The sequence below is a fragment of the Toxorhynchites rutilus genome, chromosome 2 (genome assembly GCF_029784135.1).
Source record: "Toxorhynchites rutilus septentrionalis strain SRP chromosome 2, ASM2978413v1, whole genome shotgun sequence".
Taxonomy (NCBI): Eukaryota; Metazoa; Arthropoda; class Insecta; order Diptera; family Culicidae; genus Toxorhynchites; species Toxorhynchites rutilus.
This window is the reverse complement of record NC_073745.1, coordinates 253,955,823-253,978,353: the sequence shown is the minus strand read 5'-3', so window position 1 is coordinate 253,978,353 and position 22,531 is coordinate 253,955,823. Positions and strand designations below refer to the sequence as shown.

Sequence of the window (22,531 nt, the reverse complement as noted above, 5' to 3'; positions counted from 1 at the left end):
CTAAGGACATTTACATTCAATTCTTGCAGACTAGTTTTCACGGCCAACACGACCTCTAAGATTGTTCCTGTATGCTGCTCGCCGAGCAGTGTCTGCGCAGACGAATTGATAAAATTATTTCGTAATCTTATGTTAAGAAGACGGTCGTGTCCTGGACGTAACAACACAAAAATATGACTCAATATTCACCGTATTTGGCCCCCAGTGACTGTATTTTGTTACCAAAACTGAAGAGACGTATGAAAAAACGGAGCTTTTCAACAATCGAGGTTATAAAGACTGTATCGCTGGAATAGTTCATGCCTACACTATAAAAATATAACAGAATTTATACGAGAGTAACTAAAATCAATTGAATTGTAAAACATCGAATGATTCCGGTTACAACTATCTGTGTTTAAAATGAATTAAGAATCGATTCCGTAAAATACAAGAAGAACACTGTCATGAAACAAGTTTAGCAACATATTCGCATCAATTAGTTAAATTCGATTGAGGCCAGTACTCAAAAAAAAAGGAAAAATAAGTTTTCAAATTTGTACTGCGTTTGAGCTCTGACTAAATATAGATGGTCCAGCATCCATTACTCACTTGTTCCTTGTCTAGGGAGCGGAACAGTAGGATGTTCTTGACCGAGTCGCATAACCGCGCCCGTTGTTCGTCCGTTTTGGGGAATATCGCCCGGGCGCCGTCGTCGTCATCGTCGTTTTCTGGATCGTATGTTTCGGCAAACACCGACTTCCGGCGCGAAGCGTACCGGTTGACCAGAGGTTCTACGGAAAAAACAGATAAAAGAAAAAAATTAATATTTTTAGAGCATTGTTAGTTTGATTTGAGTGTTTAGTAGATAATTGACAAGTGGTAATGTGCAAAAATATTTGTTAGGTATTGGCTAGTTTAGCCGTCGAATCGTTGCACTAGATCAGCTATACTCAACCTGCGGCCCGGCGAGCTCTTTTGGTTGGCCCAAAAAACTATTTTGTATGTGTAAAAACTAAAACCTAACAAATATTCACCTATGTTTTTAAGTAGTACTACGTCTTTCAGTAACTGTGTCAAATCAGAAAACAGGGCACGTTTTGATGAAATAGAAATAGCAAATGCAGCATGAATCACCAATGAATCAATTGCTTCATAAAACTACGCAAACCCATCAATCCTTTTCAGGGAAACCAAAACTTTCGACTAAAGAGGTATTTTGAAAATTTGAGTGCATTCGGAAATAATATCCGAAGTATTAAAAACGAATTTATTTGTGTAATGTTTTACTGAAAGAGAGCTTCTGAGAATTTAGGGGCGTGTTCGGATTTATTGGCGAATGAAATAGATTGCAATACTCTACCTACAGTTTTTTTTCCAACCGATCAATAAATGTTCGTCAATTCGAGCATTGTTTTCGGGTTAACAGTCAAAGTGCAGCGCATGTCAATTCGGATGTGAATGAAGTATTTTTCAGCGGTGCGAGCTGCGAGGTGAAAATTTGTCCCGCAACTGACGACGCTTTCCTGTCGCCGTATTCTCGGACGTTGTTTTTGTATCGTTAGAAATATTATTTTGCTACTTGGATATTCAGAAAGTTCAGTGTTTCAGTGTCGCTCCAGACAACGAGAAATCAACAAAGTATGAGAGTTAATTTGGAAATCTGCGTAAATTGACGTTTTATTGTTTCGCGAAACGCTCACTTAGTGAAAGCATTTATGCATCGGCCGTTGTTACTGCTACCAGATGTTTGTACTAAAGAGTTTCATTCTTGAAATCTTGGATGGACTTCATCCTTTTTTATTTTTTCATTGCGACTCGCGACACCATGAGTATGTGTTTGTGGCCCCTCTGAAAAAAAAAGTTGAGTGCCGCAGCTCTAGTATTCTTTGTATTATTTATGCTCTTGTCGACAATTTCATCAATTTTCGGAACAACCGGAAACAGCACACATTCGGCGAAACATAGAGCAATAATGATTCAAGAATTTGGAGTACAGCTACTTAAAACGGACACCTTCCACCTTCATGAGACTCGAATAATCATTATATGACCAAAAATGATATACGATTTACTGTTTTGATGAAAGCATCGAACTTGCATTGTTCTGGACATTCGACGATAAAATGAAAAGAGCATCTCTTCTGATAAGTCTCGTGAACGATTGCTAAGATGAAAATGAGTGCATCGCTAACGTAGGTTTGGAAGTCATTGAGCCTAATTGTTATTCAATAATTTCAGAAAATTAATTTGAAAGCTTTAAAAAACTTAATTTGAATTGAGATTATAGCAATTGGGATGTGTTTTTACAAATCGCTAGTTTTATTACCGATGAGCAACAAGTTCCTCATTCTGTAACAATTAACGCTGTTCGTTATAAGACAGTAGGAACTGAGCTTGAGAAAGACATCTCGATGCTAAATAATTCAGATGGTTCAGATTTAATCTCCATTGTAAAATTGTGTCGTGAAATGAGTTGGCATTTTACACGATAACCGCTGTATGCCGCTATTGTTTATGTTAACATCCGCTTGCAGAGGATTTTCCGCTCGCAGTGTATCCTGATTGGTATGCTCGCCTAGAAAGCGTCTTCATACTAATAGCGCACATTAACAAGTTTAAAAGTTAAAAGTGAGCGATAATCACCAATCAAACGAACTTTGTGTAATATTTGAGAGAGGAGCCTATTTCGTAGGCGAGGGAATTAATAATATTCTGTTTTATACAGTCAATCGCAAAATTGAGTATACAACTCGTGCTGGTTTGTTATTGTTGAGTTTTTCGGGGTTGAAAAATAAATAACTATATACGAGTAACAAATTATCCTTATGCAGCATTTACTGGGGTTTTTAAAACTGCCTTTCGATTTGCGGTGCGATGGTTGTTTATTGAATTATTCATCATCAAAGACGAAGGGCTAATTTTTCATTCAAACCGAAATATCTCTGTGTGGGAAGGTCCTACAGGAACGTTCTCGGAATCAAAAAAAAAGCTGATTGATAAGGTTAATTGGATTTGCTTTTGAGTTGGTTGGCAAAAAATTGGGTTAGTCCAGAATATTCTTGAAAAAATAAAGAAAAATCTATTTTAAATTTCTTTTCGTTGTTGTTGCCCACAACACCAACACTTACCAAGACAAAAAAATTCTAATACCTGAAAGTTGTAGCTTCAAAATGATGCGCCTCCCATCGATATGCGTTGATTTTTCACGAAGATACAGCTTGTCAAAAATCACTTAAAATATCCGACTTCGCGCTCTGTTCCTCTAATTTTTTTGTCGAGTGTAGATAACAAAAATCAATCCTCTAGCATTTGGTATGGCCCCCCTTTGGCTGATGTCACATTAGGCGGATTCGCAGCCGCGGATTCCGCGAGTAAAACCGCAGCGGAGAATCTACAGTGTATTGTGAATTAGCCATGTCACACAGAGCGTGGCGGTTTTGGAAGCGAATTCATATCGAGAAAAAAAACCGTCGCAATATCCGCGGCGGCGAATCCGCCTAATGTGACATCAGCCTTTGGCGTCCAGCACTTCCTGCAAGCACCAAGACGGGTTTTTGGTCATTGTAGACGGAAGTACCTCCCAGATCTCCGTAATCGTCGTTTTCAGTTCCGCTTCGTTCCCTGGATTATGATGGATGGATGGTTCTCGATTTCCCACCATATATACTCAATAGTGTTCAAGTTCGGTGATTTCGGAGGTGTTTTGAGTTGATTGGGACATAATAGAGCAGGCACCACGAAGGCAGTTTGCTTGAAGTCATTATTCTGTTGAAAGTAGTAATCACGAGGGAGACCGACTTTCTGAACGGGAGACTGCAGGTACGTTTCAGGAAGATCAATTAAGCCATCTTGTCGATCGCCGAATCGATAAACATCAAGGTACCAGTTCTAGAAGCCGCCAATATACCATGCATTATCTGACTACCCCAGCATTCGTCTTCCTAAGTTCGAAGTTGCCGGACGCATATATTTCGTTATCGTGTATCGTTGAAGTGATACCGTTATTCTCGTGGCTGGTCATGTGATTGTGCACAATAACGGGATTCCCTAGATTGTAACTGGATTGCATTGAAGCGGACACAACAAGCAGGAGGAAGAAGGCCTACAGCGCGGGCGCTGTGTGCTGTGTGCTGGTGAATTTATCGCCTCTCGTCATCGACACCATTATCCTACTGTGGTGCAATACACCGGTTCAGCTGCACCGAAGGATTGATACGCGTTGGAGATTATCCGCACTGGTGTGGTGTGCATAATAAGTATAAATAATTTTATTAGGTTAAGAAAGAAAAAACAAAAAAAATTTAAAAATTAACTAAAAAGTGTACATCTGCCACGTTAAATGGCAGATGAAGAAGGAACCGTTGACATGGAGATTGAATCCACTGTCTACCCCTCCATATCTACGGGAGCTGGAAAGTCGCTTAAAGCGTTCCCCCTCGGATGTTTTTTTAGAGGGAGAGTTAAGCCACCTAAACAAGCCCCCCTCAAGAAAATTTGCAAACCTTTCCTCTTCACCCCCTCAATATCCTTCTCCCGCTTCCGATCAACTCCCGAACTTGCCTCCCAGCCCTACTGTTCCTGATCCTGCTCAACAATCGACCTCGTACTCCCCCTCAGTTGTTTCCTCTCCTCGTGTCAAGGTCTATCCAGAAGATTCACCTGGATTTGGCCCATGGGTTGTTTTCTTCCGGCCCAAACCAAAAGGAAAATCTCTAAATGTCATTCAAATTTCTAAAGATCTGGCAAGATATTATTCCTCCGTGGTCGAAATTAGAAAGGTTAGACCGAACAAACTGTGTGTTGTCGTGGCTAATCGGAAGCACGCTAACGATATTGTTGTCGACAATCGTTTTATAATAGAATATCGCGTATATGTGCCCTGCCATAACGTAGAAATTGCGGGGGTGATTACAGAAACGGGTCTGACGAGCGAAATAATAAAAGAGGGAGATGGCAGATTTAAACAGCTCCCTTTGAAGCAAATTAAAATTTTGGACTGCCAGCAACTTGGAAAAGTTTCCCAAAATGGGGAAGAAAAAAAATTCACGCCGTCCGACTCGTTTCGAGTAACTTTTGCTGGTTCCGCCCTCCCTGACTACGTTATGGTGGATAAATTAAGGCTTCCAGTGCGACTCTTCGTGCCAAAGCCCATGACTTGCAACAAATGCAAGTCAGTTGGTCATACAGCAGACTATTGCGCCAACAAGGAGCGCTGTGCCACTTGCGGAGAGCAACATGAGGGGAAATCCTGCAGTGCGACTGAGCATAAATGTCCATATTGCGGGGGATCCCCACACGAGCTTTCAGCTTGTGAAACTTATAAGAGTCGCTGGGATAAACAGAAGTGCTCTTTGAAGGAACGCTCGAAGCGCACTTTTGAAATTTTGAAGGGCGCTTCTCCACCGGCTCAAGAACAACAACCGATCAACACACAAAATGCCTTCGCCACGTTGCCCGTTGATGAAATGGTAGCGGACACAACTAACGGGGGCACACCGTTCATTTTCCAAAGGAATCCCCGGCGCAAAAATGTGACCACTCCCAAAGTTCAAGGACAAGTCCCTCCGGTGATAACCCCTGTTAGCTTGCCTAAAAAATCGAGTGCAGCGGACTAGCAAAATCAGGTTCCTCCTGGCTTCCGTGGCAATAGTTCACCTTCGAACGACCCAGCATTTCGAATTGACCTTCCACCTATTGGAGGGATTGAAGCTGTTGCTTGGCAGGCAAACATCAGAGGAAAAGACCTCTGTATTGTCAGCTTGTATTGGCCTCCGAGAGCTGCGGTTAGTCGCAAGCAACTTGTTGACATGTGCTCACTTCTTCCTGAGCCACGATTGATCTTGGGAGACTTCAACTCTCACGGAACTGCCTGGGGGGAACAGTACGACGACAATCGTTCATCGTTGATATATGACCTTTGTAACAGCTTCAATATGACCGTTTTGAATACTGGGGAAACAACACGTGTTCCTAAACCTCCTGCTAACCCAAGTGCACTTGACCTCTCGCTTTGCTCGAATTCACTATCGTTAGATTGCAAGTGGAATGTAATCCAGGACCCCAACGGTAGTGATCACTTGCCAATCAAAATTTCCATCACCATTGGGTCGAATTCTTCTGAATCTATAAACATGGCATATGACCTCACAAGACACATTGACTGGAAAAAATATGCGGACGCGATTGCTCTAGCCATCAATTCCAGCGATGGTTTTCCTCCATTGGAGGAGTATAACTTCATTTCTCGTTTGATCTATGACAGCGCGGTTCGCGCTCAAACGAACCGAATAGGCTCCACTATTCGTCGAAGGTGGTGGGATAGCCAATGTTCCAAGCTTTATCAGGATAAATCGAACGCATTCAAAGCTTTTCGGAAACGTGGAACCATTGAAAATTTTCAATCGTATTTGGACCTTGAAAATCAATTTTAAAACATGAACAAAGGGAAAAAACGTGCTTATTGGCGAAATTTCGTGGGAGGTTTGTCACGAGAAACGTTAATGAAAAAATTATGGAAAGTGGCTCGAAACATGAGCAATCGCTCTTCAACGAATGAAAGCGAAGAATATTCACATCGATGGATTTTCAATTTTGCACGGAAGGTTTGTCCTGATTCCGCTCCTGTGCAAAAAATTGTTCGAGATATACCTCAAGATAGGTGCGATCTTGATTCCGAGTTTTCGATGGTAGAATTCTCCCTTGCTCTCCTTTCTTGTAACAATTCGGCTCAAGGAACGGATAGAATTAAGTTCAACTTGTTGAAAAACCTCCCTGATGTGGCGAAACATCGCTTGTTGAATTTATTCAATCGGTTCATGGAGCATAATATTGTTCCAGATAATTGGAGAAAAGTAAGAGTTATAGCTATTCAAAAACCCGGAAGGCCCGCGTCCGACTTCAATTCGTACCGCCCAATAGCACTGCTGTCTTGTATACGGAAATTGTTGGAGGAAATTATCTTGTTTCGCCTTGATCGATGGGTTGTAACGAATGGCCTACTCTCAGATACATAATATGGGTTCCGCAAGGGCAAGGGGACGAATGATTGTCTTGCGTTGCTTTCTTCAGAAATTCAAATGGCTTACGCCGAAAAAAAACAAATGGCTTCAGTATTCTTGGACATAAAAGGGGGCCTTTGATTCTATTTCAATGGAGGTTCACAAATCAGACAAATCAAGTCAGACAAATTACACTCTCGGGGTCTGCCGCCTCTATTGAATAATGTGTTATATAACTTGCTTTGTGAGAAACATTTGAACTTTTCTCACGGAGATTCGGCAGTAAGTCGGTTCTCTTACATGGGCCTCCCCCAGGGCTCATGTTTAAGCCCCCTTTTGTACAACTTCTATGTAAGCGACATCGACAATTGCCTTACACAAAATTGCAGCCTAAGACAACTTGCAGATGATGGAGTGGTGTCGGTCGTAGCTCAAACGAATCCGACCTGCAAGGACCCTTACAAGATACTTTGAACAATTTTTCAACCTGGGCCATTGGGCTAGGGATCGAATTCTCCACGGAGAAAACAGAGATGGTGGTTTTTTCTAGGAAGCATAGACCAGCAAAACCAAAGCTTCAACTTTTGGGTAAACCGATCACTCATGCTATGTCATTCAAGTATCTTGGGGTCTGGTTCGACTCCAAATGTACTTGGGGGCCCATATTAGGTATCTGAGTAAAAAATGTCAACAAAGAATAAACTTTCTCCGTACAATTACCGGCACCTGGTGGGGAGCCCATCCCGAAGATCTTATAATGTTGTATCGAACAACTATTCTCTCAGTGATGGAGTATGGCAGTTTCTGTTTTCAATCAGCTGCCAAAACACACCTCATTAAACTCGAGCGAATTCAGTATCTTTGTCTCCGTATCGCGTTGGGATGTATGCCCTCAACGCATACCACGAGCCTCGAGGTTTTGGCAGGCGTACTCCCACTAAAAGATCGCTTCAATTTATTATTACTTCGGTTCCTCATCCGGTGTAAGGTTATGAACCCATTGGTGATCGGAAATTTTGAGCAACTGAGCGAGCTAAATTTTCATTCTGGATTTATGAGCTCATATCATGAATTCATCTCCATGCAGGTTGATCCTTCTTCGTATATTCCCAACCGTGTTTGTTTCCCTGACTATATCAATTCCTCTGTACATTTTGATCTGTTCATGAAGGAGAAAATCCATGATATTCCAGATTACCTTCTATCGGGGATCGTTCCTACGATCTTCAATGCAAAGTATGAGCGTATCAATTGTGATAATATGTATTTTACTGATGGGTCCTCTATGAATGAGTCCATAGGATTTGGAGTGTTCAACGTGTTTTTTAGCACCTCACACAGTCTTCAGTATCCTTGCTCAGTATATATTGCTGAATTGGCAGCAATACACTGGGCGCTGGACAGCGTCGCCTCACGACCTGTTGAACACTATTACATTGTAACGGATAGTCTTAGCTCTGTCGAAGCTATCCGTTCAGTGAGGCCGGAAAAGCACTCGTCGTACTTCCTTGAGAGAATACGAGAAATTTTGAGTGCTTTAACCAGACGCTGTTATGTCATTACCTTTGTCTGGGTTCCTTCACATTGCTCAATTCCGGGTAATGAGAGGGCTGACTCATTAGCAAAGGTAGGTGCAATTGAAGGCGAAATTTATCAGCGTCAAATCGCCTTCAATGAATTATATTCTTTAGTTCGTAAAAATACCATCGTTAACTGGCAACGCAAATGGAACGAAGATGAATTGGGCCGGTGGCTCCACTCAATTATCCCTAAGGTTAGCCTTAAACCATGGTTCAAAAGTCTGGACTTGAGTCGGGACTTTATTCGCACCTTCTCCCGACTCATGTCCAATCACTGTTCGTTAAACGCGCTACTCTTTCGTTTTGATCTTGCCGACAGCAATATCTGTGCCTGTGGCCAAGGTTACCACGACATCGAACACGTTGTTTGGTCGTGCGAGGAGTATCTTGTTGCCAGATCGAATTTAGGAAACTCTCTTCGGGCTAGAGGAAGGCAGCCCAATGTGCCGGTGAGAGATGTGTTGGCTGGTTTAGACCTTGATTACATGTCCCAAATATATGTCTTCCTAAAAGTTATCGATCTTCGTGTCTGATTGTCCTTATATCCTTATATTCTCCTTCTCCTTTTCCTTCGCGAGAAATCAAATCCCTTCTTATTAACAATAGAATAAGGTGAAATGTAAATACATATTAGATATAAGATAGGCTTAAGAATTGAGTGTAATGAATGTGAGTGTGAATGTGAGTGTGAATGTGAGAGTGAACATTGTCAACATATCCTTTTATCCCTTCCTTTTCCTGAAGAAAATATGTCACCCTTCTAAACTCGAGTAGACCGCGAGTAATCGGTTTTCTACACCATTAACATTAGAATTAAGGAAAAATGTTTATATATACTTGTAACAATACAGTCAGGAGTTTGGCTCCTTTAAACTTATATAACTGAGCCTGTAAAAATAAACGATTTAATAAAAAAAAAATCTGACTACCCCCGCCGTGTTTTACTGTTATAACCAAATGCTGAATCTGAAGCACCGATCCTGGTTTCCTCCACGCCATCTGTCTTCCATTCGATTCAAAGATATTGGTTTTCGGCTCATCCGTATAAAAGACCTTGTTTCAGAACTCCTTAGGTCTGTTTACGTATGCCTTAGCAAACTGTAGTCGACCAACACGACCTCTCAGATTGTTCCTGTATGCTGCTCGCCGGGCAGTGTCTGCACAGACAGGTATCTCAATGATGCCGGCTACTTCGGTAGTCAATTTGAAAATGTTTGTTTTAGGATTCTTTCGCAATATTCGAACAATTACCCGTTCATCATCAGGAAGATAGGGTCCTTTTGCATTCTCTACCGGGAGATTTTCCATGGTTCCTTCGTATTTCCACTTGTTTATGATTTTCTTTACTGTACAGTGGGTTCTTCTGACTGCAACTGCTATTTCCTGCAATGTCTTTCCAAGACGATTCATACTTATTATCATTGTACCTGTAACAATATCTATTTTCTTCCTCTAGCTTGCCATTTTGATAAAAAAAAATTCAAACATAAATAATAAAAACAAAAACCAACACTTCCCAAGCAATGGTTAAGTGTTGACACCAATCACTGATGAAAAAAAATACGCTAATTCGCAAAGAAACTTACTTACAAGACTAATTTGTTCGGAGAAATTTAAGGTGTACACTCAATTTTGCGATGCCTAGAATAGAGATTATTCTCAATTTTTGGGAATGAACAATGAACTGAAAGCTTTTTTCGGAATTTTATTGCACGTACAGCTAGTCAAATGTGTGAGTAATAAATATACATCAAAAGAATCAATGTATTCAAAATATTTTATACCAAATAAATGAAAAGTATTGTCAAGTAGCATTTGTCAATTTTGCACTCAATTTTGCGATAGACTGTTCATAGATTATGGTTTTTTTTTGAAAAAATGTATATGCTTAAAATTTCCCAATTGTCGTGTAATAGATCCTTTATCGGCTATAAAAGGATTAGGGTATTCCGCATCATTGTTGAGATTAATAATTCATCCCTGCTTTTTGATGCACCGTGTTTGGCGGGTAACACAAATAAATTGAAATAATGAATATTCATCACACGTCACAGTGAGTGTTTTCTGCCATGTTGAAACGTCAATAACGAGACTGTAGCATATATTTCCGAACACGTTTTCTCTCCGCGCCAAACAGAGCCTCACGGTGCGACTCCACAGGCAGCCAATTACAGCCCGAAAGCAGCCTCCACAGCCCAACAGCAACCGTGTGCGACCGTGACTAGATTAGCCCGATGTGGGTTCGAGCTTCAGAACATCAGAGCGCGGGCTGTAAACGATTATGTGTGTGCTAGGTTAAAAGTAAAAACTCCACCGCCGAATGTGGATTCGCACAGTTTCCACAATCACGCGTATCGCAGATCAACTGATCCGGGGATGATGGGAACCAGGGAAGGGGGCGCGTGTGTGTATCACGGTAATATTCATTAATTATACCAACGCTATCTGAATTTAAAATCAACCATACACACACACACACACACACGTTACTACCTGGGCTGCGGCTGGTGCCGTGCAATTGGACGACAACTGCAATCAAACCGATTGAGGTCGACCTGTGCGCGCGCGTTTGCCATCGGTGAACCCGATAAGCCTTCGGCGGAATCGAATATGTTTATAAAATCCACAACGCCAAATAAAACGGACCGCGACTACAAAATAAGAGCTGGTTGCTAACTAGTAGTGGCGTGGATCTGCACCAGAAGATAATCTGAACTGTTATCAATGACACAACCGACGCACTTATTGGTTGTATGCCTCAATGAATTAAATGAGACACCCCGTTCATGGCAATTTGTTGTTCATGCTGTTCGATTAGGTTTTTGGACTACAGGAGTTTAAGGTGTGATAAAAAACTATGGATGGGTTATACCTATGATATAACCGGCAAGGTTGACGTAGGACTGCCGTTGACTTAGTAATCATTTGTGTTTTTTTCTCCATTCACCAATCGCACCTCGGATGTTCCTCATTGGGTACGACATCGCCGCTACGCAGAGCTATCTTTCGTATGTATTGATTAAATTAGTGCATGAATGAAACAATTTACGAATTCAATTGCAATCCAATCCCAATTTAGGTCAATTCATGCATTAAGGTAGTGGTTATAGAAGCAAATAGTTATCAACATTTTGCCTAAACATCAAACGGTATGCCTAGAAATTCAGTGAGCTGGCGACATGAAGGGATATGCAGTCTAGAATAACCGAGCCAAAGCACAGCCGCTTTTGTAGACCGTTTTAGCAAAACGAATTCCGGAGTGTAAAAATGCATGGGGGTATAAAAGTACTGCCGAGAGCTGCAATGCAGATTTTCCCAACTTCTTGGTTTCGGAATCTGTGTTGGGAAACACATTCCGGTTTACAAAAATGCAAGCGAGTACAAAAGTACCCGCTGCTTGTATCTATTTTGCAATGCCGTTTTGCAATGTCGATTTCCCTTGGCTTCAAGGTTTTGAAGTCTGTGTTAGGGAAACATTCCAATTTGCAAAAGCGCAACCGAGTACAAAAGTACCCGCTGATTGCATCTTATTTGCAATGCCAATTTCCCCAGGATCCATGGTTTGAAGTCTGTGTTAGGGAAACATTCCGATTCGCAGAAACGTAAGCGAGCCCAAAAGTTCCCGCTGCTTGTATCTATTTTGTAATGCCAATTTCCCCTGGCTCCATGGTTTTAAAGTCTGTGTTAGGGAAACATCCATTCATTCCAGCGATGGTACCTCAATCGTTGCGCAATCATAACTGAGTGGATTTCCGAGCGACACTCGCTTTTATAGCCTGTTTTGAAAGCAATTGTAAGGCTATTGAAACGAGTGTTTGAATCAAGAAGTAGACATTTTATCTTTCGAATGAGGTATTTATCATTACATTTCGTTCAGTTGTTTAGGAGCTATTAACGCTCAAAATCTCGTTCTCCGGCGTAACGCTTTCGTTTTCGAAACTTTGAAATTACACCCCAGTATAGAAATGAAAGACGTAGTCCTACGTCAAAAATTGTTATTGTGGACGACAAATATGAAAGTGAAAACGGAGTATTGCTATAGATATTCTGTTGATTGAACGATATATATTTCGATTTGCTCACAGGGGAGTGAGTAGTGAACATTATGAATGCATCTTTTATCGCGCTCAAACAATTATTCTGTTGTTATTCCCCACCCGGATTTTCATTCTAATTTTTATGTACAATTTCCTGCTTCTCGTCAACACGAGAGTGAATGTGAATTTATTTTAATTGACTAATTATTGCACCGATGTGATGAGTGTTTCATAAAGGTTTTATGTCGACTTTTCGAAACGTTTTTGACAATTATAACTTGTTTTGGGTTTCGCTTGATTTGATATTTCATCATGAATAGACTGACGCCGGAACAACGGCTGCAAATAGTGCAGATTTTTCACGAAAACCATGGTTCGAGAAACTTATTGCACTCTAAATGTACTCCAATAAATTGGCCTCTCCTTGTAACTCCGCATACGAATGACGGATCTCTATAGTAGCATGTCCAAAAAATAACCTGAAACTAATGAGAACCAGATCAGACAGTCCGAAGCCCCTAAGTAGGATGGTTGTAATATCTTGGTTATTCCATGGTTATTATGCAAAAAAAAAAATGGATAACTCTAAATCACTTCACTCACCACAGTGAATCCTGATTCCTCTGACCCATTCCCACTAACATTTTTTCCTTCCGTGATAATCACAAGAAAACCACGCTATAGGCGTGATTCTTCTGGCTGCGAACATCATATTAACATTCCTTCCCTTTCCCTGGTGACTGTAAGGTAGTAGCCAGCATCGTTGCTGACTATTGAAAGCTCGAATCACCGAATCTTGTACAAGGAGAATGATTTGCTACTCCCAAGCGTCATTCAGTGTGTTCTTCGTGCAGTTTGGCTGATTCAGGTCAATCACAGAGAGCAACCACGAAGTGTACAGTCTACCCAAGCTCAAGCATCTCCTTCCGTGCGTCATTTTATAGAACGATATTAAGATGGAGGTCCGCAGCATGTCTTGTGAAAATATTAGGTTGGGGAAAAAGAAATCAATTATTATGAATGTCGAAGAAATCACAGAAATAATCGAAGTTGACCGGTATTTTAGTAGTCGTTGCAATCACAAAACAGTTTAAAAACAGTTGCGCAGAGTTGGATTCAAAAAGAAGCTCGATGTTTGCCGCAACAATAAACACCAAAAAACACGATGGATCGATTTTCTGCGAAGCCTTGGCCAAACGGAATGAAATCGACCCATTTCTTAAACGGATGGCGGATGGGGATGAGAAATGACTTACATATGACAATATACGTGAACAAAGCGTAGTGAAGCTGCTGAAATGGTGGCTAAGCCATAACTACCGGCGAGGAAGGTTCTACTGTGTATTTGGTGGGACTTGAAAAAAATAATTGATTTTGAGTTGTTCCTGTATGGCCAAACAATAAACTCAGATCTCTACTGTCAAGAACTGATCCGTTTGAAGTTAGTGATTGTCTAGAAACGGCCAGAATTGGCCAACAGAAGAAATGTTGTGTTCCATGAGGACAACGTAAGGTCACACACGTCTGTAGTGACACCTCAGAAACTCCGAGAGCCTGTTTCCATTTAAATCTATTATGTAACCACCAGAACCTAGATAGGCTAACTGAAAATCTTAATAGATTCCGCAACACTATTCGTCACCAGTATCAAAGTACTGGCCTCCTCCCCCTGAAGACCAATTTAAACCGTCTTAAGAGAATCATCCATGCCAGAATTGGTAGATAAAAAAAAGAATTAAAAAAAAAAATCAAAAAAATATATCGGGAACTATCTATTGGACAGGAATTTCCAGGTCTTTCTGAACAATGTACTCTCAGATATTTTCAACGTCATCGCGGGAGTCCCGCAGAGTAGCCTCCTAGTTTGTATCATGATAAACATCGTTACATCACATGCTTCTCCCCTGCCTAGTGATGGTGTGTTGTCGATGTTCGATGATGACACCGCAATCATCTACAAGGGTCGAGTGATACGTCCGCTAACCAGGAAATTGTAGAGAGGTCTGAATGTTCTGTACGACTATTTGTAATCCGGGATGATTTGCATCAACGCGCCGAAAACATAAACCATCCTATTTTCGCATCAAAAATCATCACGACTTTTTTATATAGTCCAACACTACCATCAATTGGTCGAGTGATGTCATCTAGCTTGATTTCACCCTGTACAGTAATTCGAACTCCGCTTCCCATGTGAGCGAAACATCCACGAAGTCTTCCGAACTGATCAAGTGGCTATAGCCGCTTGGCGAATATCCACTCTGTTGGCAGAAAAATTAATTTGGGATACTTAAACAAATCATCCTACCGGTGATCGAATATGATTTGTCAATATGGGAGGGATGCGTAAATATGAGTTCAAAAAATAAGTTGCAGTGGCTCAGAAATCTCGGAAAAATAAAGTAAGGATAAATAACAAGGTGATTTTTGTAATCTACGTTTTATTTTCTATTTTTCTACATAATCGCCGTTGCGTTCGAGGCATTATTCATAGCGTGGCACGAGTTTTTCTATTACGAGCGCGAAGTGCGTAGCGTCCAACTTTTTGAAGTACGATGTAACAGCGTCACGAATTTCTTCAGTGTTATCGAATCGTTGACCGCCGAACGTTTACGGCGTTACGGCGATTATGTAGAAAAATAGAAAATAAAACGTAGATTACGAAAATCACCTTGTTTTTTGTCTTAACTTTATTTTTTCGCGAGTTCTGAGGCACTTAAACTTATTTTTTGAACGACCCTCGTAGTTATCATCGCAAACTTCTAGTCATCTAGAACAAGATCATTTGGATGGTTCTGGACAGCCCACCAAGGATCTGAATTTCCGAGACCCACCACTTGTGTGGTCTTCAGGTGCTGGAAGAGCGAAAAATATAAATCCTGACTTGGTTCAGGAACGTCTTGTCAGCGGTCCTCGCACGCAATGATTCGGTAGCTGGTTCCATTGTTTTATTCAGTCTTGTTAGGTAGCTTATAAATTTTTCTTCTCAATTAAAAATTAATACAACCCTCTCTCCGGGATTAAATGAAGGGCTCAGAATGCAAGGGGTGTAAGTGACTTGATCGATTTCTCTTCATCAACATTTTATTTAGTTAATAACTCAACTGCAAAAACGTTCCAATTTAAGTTTGCTATAGAATCCGATAGATGAGGTTCTGACCTATCTTCCACATTATCAAATACAGCTGGGAATGTATTTGCAGCTAAGGTATGACCAAAAGAGAGAGTAGATGTAGAGAAATCGATCAAATCACTTACACCCCTTTTATTCTAAGCCCCTCAAATGCAATAAGATCTACAACCAAAATATTTTAAACGAATTAAAATACTAATTGTCATGAAAATGTACTAGACTTCAGAAAACCTGAATAAAAAAAACTTTAAACAAAAAAGTCAATCCTTAGTCTAGCACCTGCTAGCGTGCAGACAACAGTCTTTCCTAATGCTGATATCACATGCAACGATGGTACTAGATACAAAAGAAGAGTGGAAGATATCACACACCGTTCCTAGGACGTGCAACATCTTTCTCTTTTATTTTCTCTCGCGGTTCACTTTTGGAAAGACAAATTTGAATTTTGATAATTTTTGTTCGATCGGTATGATTTGTTCGACGGTTTCATACACGATTCTTCAGTCATCCAGCTAGCGACCGGGCGGCAGCGGTGGCTAGGCTGACGAATGACCTTTCTCAAGACCGATAATCAAGTTTTGTCAATGTTTTTTCCAAGGCTAGAGGCAAATGAACCGCAAAAATTCAAAGCATCTATAGAAGAAACAAACAAACGATAGTCAACCTCAGTTTCTATATCGTCGCCGTGTTGAACGAAACTTTTATTTGCTTCGGAATTCCTTTTTCGTTAATTCCAGTGGGTTAAAAGTTACGTCAAATGCAGCGCATTTCAAGCAGGACGCGAAAAAGGTATTTTACTGTGATGAGAGCTGTGTTCTTCGGTTGAAAACTGAAGATGAAAATTTGTGCCGCTGTGGTTGCAATGAAATAGTGTCCTGAACGCCACACATAATGGTTTTCTTATTTATATCTGTTTGTTTCTATTTTCATTTATGATTCTCTGTGTCCTGTGTTTCAGAACGAAAAAACTCTAGCTGATGTTCAAAAATGTGTCTTTTTGTTTTTCATATATTTTTCAAATCTCAATATTTTATTTGAAGGAAAAAGAATTTTTGATGTTAGGTAAGAAGTGTGTGATCCCAAAAAAAATGCTAGGGTCTCCCTTGACTCAGACACTTCGAGAACCCTAAAAAAATAAATGTAAAGCACTTTCTCCTGCTACTAACCGTTCTCGAGATATAACCATTTTTTATATACGATGTTGAAACCTTAGTCTAAGCAGCAGTATGCATTTTCTAATATTTCACGAACATGATTTTAATTATATTAAATTGGTTATATCTCGAGAACGGTTAGTCCCAGAATAACACGTTATACAGGGAAACTTCGATATAACGTACTCAAACAGCAACAAAATGAAGTACTATAAGCCACGTTTCTGAGTCCTTTATGGTGTTTCGATATAACGTACAATTCGATACAACGTACAATTTTGAAAGTAAAATGTACGTTATATCGAAGTTACCCTGTATATAGTTTTTCATGTAGAATCGCATGTAGATTCCATTTTTATGTTTTTTTCTTAAATGGTTAAGATTTCACAAAGTATTGTAATTCTATAAATTTTTAATCCTATCTTCGTTTTGGTGAGTTTACCACGTCATCACTGTACGTCAAGCGAAGGGTGTTAAAATAAAAATATACAAAAAAAAATTGAAGGGTGGAAGATATGAAAAGTTTTTAATATTGAATTCAATTTTTGAGTTAGATTTTTATTTAAAATATTGCTTCTCCTAAATAGTTAATTTTCCAACAACTTTGTCAAACATTCTTTTTTATTCAGGCATCTGGAATTTGATTTATGATTTTTTAAATAAACCAATGATTTTGAATAAGAATAAAAAAATCAAAAGTATCAAGTTTTAAAAAAATGGTTTACCAAGTTTTAAACATATGGGAAAATATGTCGGCTGGTGAAGTTGAATCTTAATTTTAAAATTTTAACCGAGGTATGGTCCAAAATTTGAAAAAAAAAATCGGAGGAGTGTATGATAATAAAGGCTATCTAGGAAAATTGTTTTTCGATGTAAAGAATGATCTCGTTTTAGACACAAAATACAAGATTTTCATTGCACTTCCATTCAACAGTGAAAAATTATTAGGACTTCTGAAGATCTACTGATTGATTATTTCAAGGGTGGAATAAGCGCTGAGTCACCGAAGATAATCGAACCAAATATATTAAGCTAAGAGAAGAGCGTCCTCTTACTTCCGACGCACGATCATTTCACACTGCCAAATATACTCGTGTAAATATAAATTAGCCTCAACTCGCTTCCATTGTTGAACTTCTCACCCTAATGGTGGTGATCCAAGCAGAGTGGGTTCAAACCATCAAGTCATTCGTCGTCGAGAGCATATAAGAGCTCAGCGCCATAATCTCGCAATTCCAATGTGACAATTCCCAAACACACCAAAGACTTATTAATTTCTTCAACTCCCGCTCTGTCGCACATGCCTCTTTCGTACGACTTTAACACAATGTAAACCCGTTGTCATTTGTTTCGCGAACTCGTCACACAACAAGCAAGAGGCGTGAACGAGCCATTTAATGACTCTGAGTCGCAATCAAAAACAAACTTACCCTATGATATATGTTTTTGATGAATTATTTTAAGTTCATAAGGGGGAAAGTGATATAGCATTTAAAACATAACACAAAGCAGGGACAGTAGTTTAACATTAATGTTCACAACAATCAATTACATTTGTTTTGCTCGACTGATAAACCATAGCGTTGGTTCTGTAAGTGGTGTGTAAGTTTACTTCCTCTAGTTGGCCTCAACGGACAATGTCTTTGATAAGCTACAATGTAAACATCATGCTGGTTATCAGTGCAATGAGAGCAAGTGTTTTTGGGTGATTGATAAAACGGAATCATGTCATCAATAAGAAACAGGTACATTCAACATTGTTAGGTTTTTGAGGGACGGTGATCGGAAAGCATCTCTTTGTAGACTGAAAAGGCATCCCACGGATAGGAAGCCAAAAATACGTGTCCTTGTTACGCTTCTATGAACCTACTAAACAGAAGCATACTCGTCTGTAGCTTTATCTAGGTATTTAAATCACACATAATTAGTTGAATTCAAGAGAACTACATCAATCCAGAAAGAGTGGGCGACATTGAATGGAAATCTAACAGGATTGTGGAGAAAAGTAAACTCGCAATATCAGGGGTAACAGGTCTTACCGTTCACTGAAGATAACACATCAAAGTTCTGCGTTGCAGTTTGCACTGCCATTTCCCAGACGGGCAATGCAGGTTTGAAAATGTTGCACTGATGTCGATTTTTGTTCTCTTCTCCTCTTCACTGTGTACCACAAAAAAAATCCTCGAAAGGTATGTCCTGAGCGTGGAGTGCCAGTTGGAGTGCTGTGGTGAGTGTGCGTGCGTTGGTGCTATTGTATGGAAAAGTGCACTACTACAAAAAGCGTCAGAAAAACAAATTACGCGTCCAGGAAAATGGTACAAACATGTTTCTCATTTTTTCACGATTTAATTTGTTTAGATAGGTTTCGAAGCTCTGGTTCGGATACAGTAAAAGCATTGATTGTTGAAGATGAAGTAGATATTTGACCTATATTACTGTGCGTATTATCTTCATCTTAACAAGTTGAGCCTCGCATCAGTCACTGAATTTTTAGTCTGTTTCGCTGTTAGATTTCATTGGACCGACAGAGGAATTTTCGTTCGAAAAAGCGTTGGTACTGAAAACGACAGTAACGAAATTCTGAATTTCTGTTAGTTATAGCATAAAAATGATACCCGCGTCTTGTCAGACCCTCTCCGATTTTTTAAACTATTTACATAAAATAATTCTAACTGAAAATGATGCAAATATTCAAATGCTGTTTTCATATGTCGAAGTTCGACGGCTAGTGGTGCCGAATCGGGCTAGAAAATGAAAATACAGTGAATTGCAGTGCAGTCGTAACCACTTAAGAAAAGTTATATCTGGAGCACGGCAATTCTCAGAATAAAATTTTCTATATATTTTTAATGTATAATATCTATATTAGAGTGCCAAAAAAGTGACCCTCGAATTTTCAAAGCGAACTTGATTAAAAATGTTGATTCCCACGAAAAACTACTCTATGCAAAATATCAGCTCAATCGGACTTCATTTATTAGTGTCGCACAGCGGTCAAAGTTTAAGTTTTTTGAAAACAGAAAAATCACCCACGGGGGGAGTACAGGAAATCGGGGTTTTCGAAAAAAAAATTTTGATGCCAAATGTCTTCAAATTTCATGGAACGTCGAGATCTACTGTCATCTCGAAAAAAAATTTTTTGTCAGAAATTGACTTATCGGCACTTGGCCGTTTTTGTCTGAAAAGTCGATTTTTGACGAACTTTTTTTTTCGAGATAGCCGTAAATCTCGACGTTTCATGAAATTCTAAAACATTTGGCACCAAAAAACTTTTTTTCAAAACCCCTATTTCCTTTACTTTAGAGGGTATTTTACCGTGCAAATCAACATTTCGTAGGGAGTCCCGTATGAAAAATCGATATGACTATTTTCATCGGCATCCAAAACCATACGTTTTGCGTTTGCGAGATGACAATAAATCTCGACGTTTCATGCAATTTGAAGACATTTGGCATCAAATTTAAACCCCGATTTCCTCCCCCCTTGGGTGATTTTTCGGTTTTCAAAAAACTCAAACTTTGACCGCTGTGCGACACTAGAAAATGAAGTCCGATTGAGCTGATATTTTGCATAGAGTAGTTTTTCGTGGGAATCAACATTTTTAATCAAGTTCGCTTTGAAAATTCGAGATGGCCATTTTCGTTGGCACTCTAATCTATATGCAGATACATTTTTTATATTACACTGAAGTCGCTTCTTACGCGGTTTTAGAAATTTACGCGATTTATTTTTACACGGATTTCGGAATTTGTGTCGTTTTTTACGCGGATTTTAGTATTTACGCGGTTTTTTTTTCAAGCGGATTTCGAAATATACACGTTTTTTTTACGAGGCACGTATCAACTGCGTAAAAAATGACTTCAGTGTAAACAGATTTAATGTGCTAATTGATGTGACTGAGAACGAAAGGAGAAACAGATATGATTTAAGTTAATCAGTTAATCAATTGTTAGAATATGGGTTACATTTTAAACTAATAATTCACTGCTTGTTAGATTTCTACACGGATTTAGTAATTTACGCGGTTTTTTAACGCTGATTTTGGAATTTACGCGGTACGTGTCCCCCGCGAAAAAAGCGACTCCAGTGTATCTTCTCAAATAGCTACGTATTGGAATTTCATATTGTTTTTCAAATCAGTTTCTTCATTTTCATGAGCGGCACCAGAGTATATTTTTTTATTCATTAATTTTACAATAACTTTGTCGAGTACCATTCTTTAATCAGACAACTGAATTTCGAGTTACGATTTTCACGGAAGATCAGGTTCAACGAAAAGGAAATCTAAGAACTGAACGTGTAACGAAATTATGAAAACTTTCGATCGTCTATAACAATAAATACAATTACAATTTTGTCTAAAAAAATGTGAATAATAGAAAAATGAATAATGCTAGACTATCAGAATGAAAATCGCACGTTGTGATTGGTCTAGTCTGTGCTCATCAAACTGTGCCGACAAAATCAAACAACTAACATACCAGAGAGGTACTTTATTTTAATATTGCAATATCAAAAGCATCGTGCATCAGCGGAAAAAAATATAGGAGGTTATGTCCAGGACACGACGACCGTAACGTTGACGTCGGACTGCGTACAAATATTTCCAATTGATTGATGAAAACTTTCTCGCCGGATGTTAAACTATGTGAAAAATGGAGTATTCGAAAATTCAAAATTTCAATTGAAAATATGTAAATCTTAAAAATTGACAAATTTCCACAAATAAAAAAAAATTAATTAGGGAAATAACAAAACCATAAAATCAAATTTTAGAATTTTAGAATATTTGTTAAAAATTAAATAACTATGAAATTAAACAATTTGCAATTGTAAAAAAAAGGCATAATTAAAAAAGCTAAGCATTGAAAAAAAGTAGAAATTTAAAAAAAAATTATATTTGAAATAAGTTTTAGAAAATTTTGTTTTTTTTTGAAAATTTAGCAATTGGACAATAAAAAAATGTGAATTGTAAATTACAGAAACTTTGTAAAGTCGAAAATTGGAAAAAAATTGATAAGAAAATTTAACAATTGAGAAATTAAAAAATTTAAAATTTAAAAATTTGAAATCAAAAACCTTAAACTTCAAAAATTTGAAAATTGAAAATTTTGAACATAAAACTTTTAAACCTTAATAAAAAATAATTTTTAATTTGAACACTTGACAAATGGTAACATTTAAAATTAGAAATAGAAAACCTAAATTTCAAAAATCGAAAATTTGAACACTTGAAAATTTGAAAATTTCAAACATTGGAAAATGGGAAAATTGAAAATTAGGAATGAAAAACTTAAAATTCAAAAATCAAACCCGGAAAAAATTGAAGTTGACCAAGTTACAAATCAAATAAATTTGAAATTGAGAAAATTTTGAAATTAAATATTTAAAAAATTGTGAAATTGAACAATTGAAAAAATTAAAAATCAAAATCTTAAAATTTCTATCAAAAAAAAAAAAATATATATAAAAAATAATAAAATTGAAAACACTTTAAAAATTTGAATTTTGGAAAAAAAAATAAAAAAAGAAAAATTTTTACGTAGGAACTACGTGTAATCCGAAGATATAGGAGGTAAAATGAAAATCTAGGCATCGAACATGTGGGAAAACATGAAAGATTTCGAACGCTTATAACTCTAGCATT

At 38.6% G+C, this 22,531-nt stretch overlaps 1 protein-coding gene across 7 annotated transcripts in view; it reads right to left on the bottom strand.

The window, feature by feature from the left end:
* The window catches only part of LOC129764357 (cAMP-dependent protein kinase type II regulatory subunit), a 193,508-nt gene that overhangs the window by 18,434 nt on the left and 152,543 nt on the right, over nt 1-22,531 (bottom strand). For 6 of the 7 annotated variants that reach the window (XM_055763345.1, XM_055763344.1, XM_055763346.1 and 3 more), the window contains one exon: nt 592-773. In XM_055763345.1, the coding sequence (XP_055619320.1) occupies nt 592-773 (182 nt within the window). Of the gene's footprint in view, nt 1-591; nt 774-18,923; nt 19,156-22,531 lie in introns of all 7 variants that reach the window. The other variant, XM_055763351.1, reaches the window with a different exon arrangement.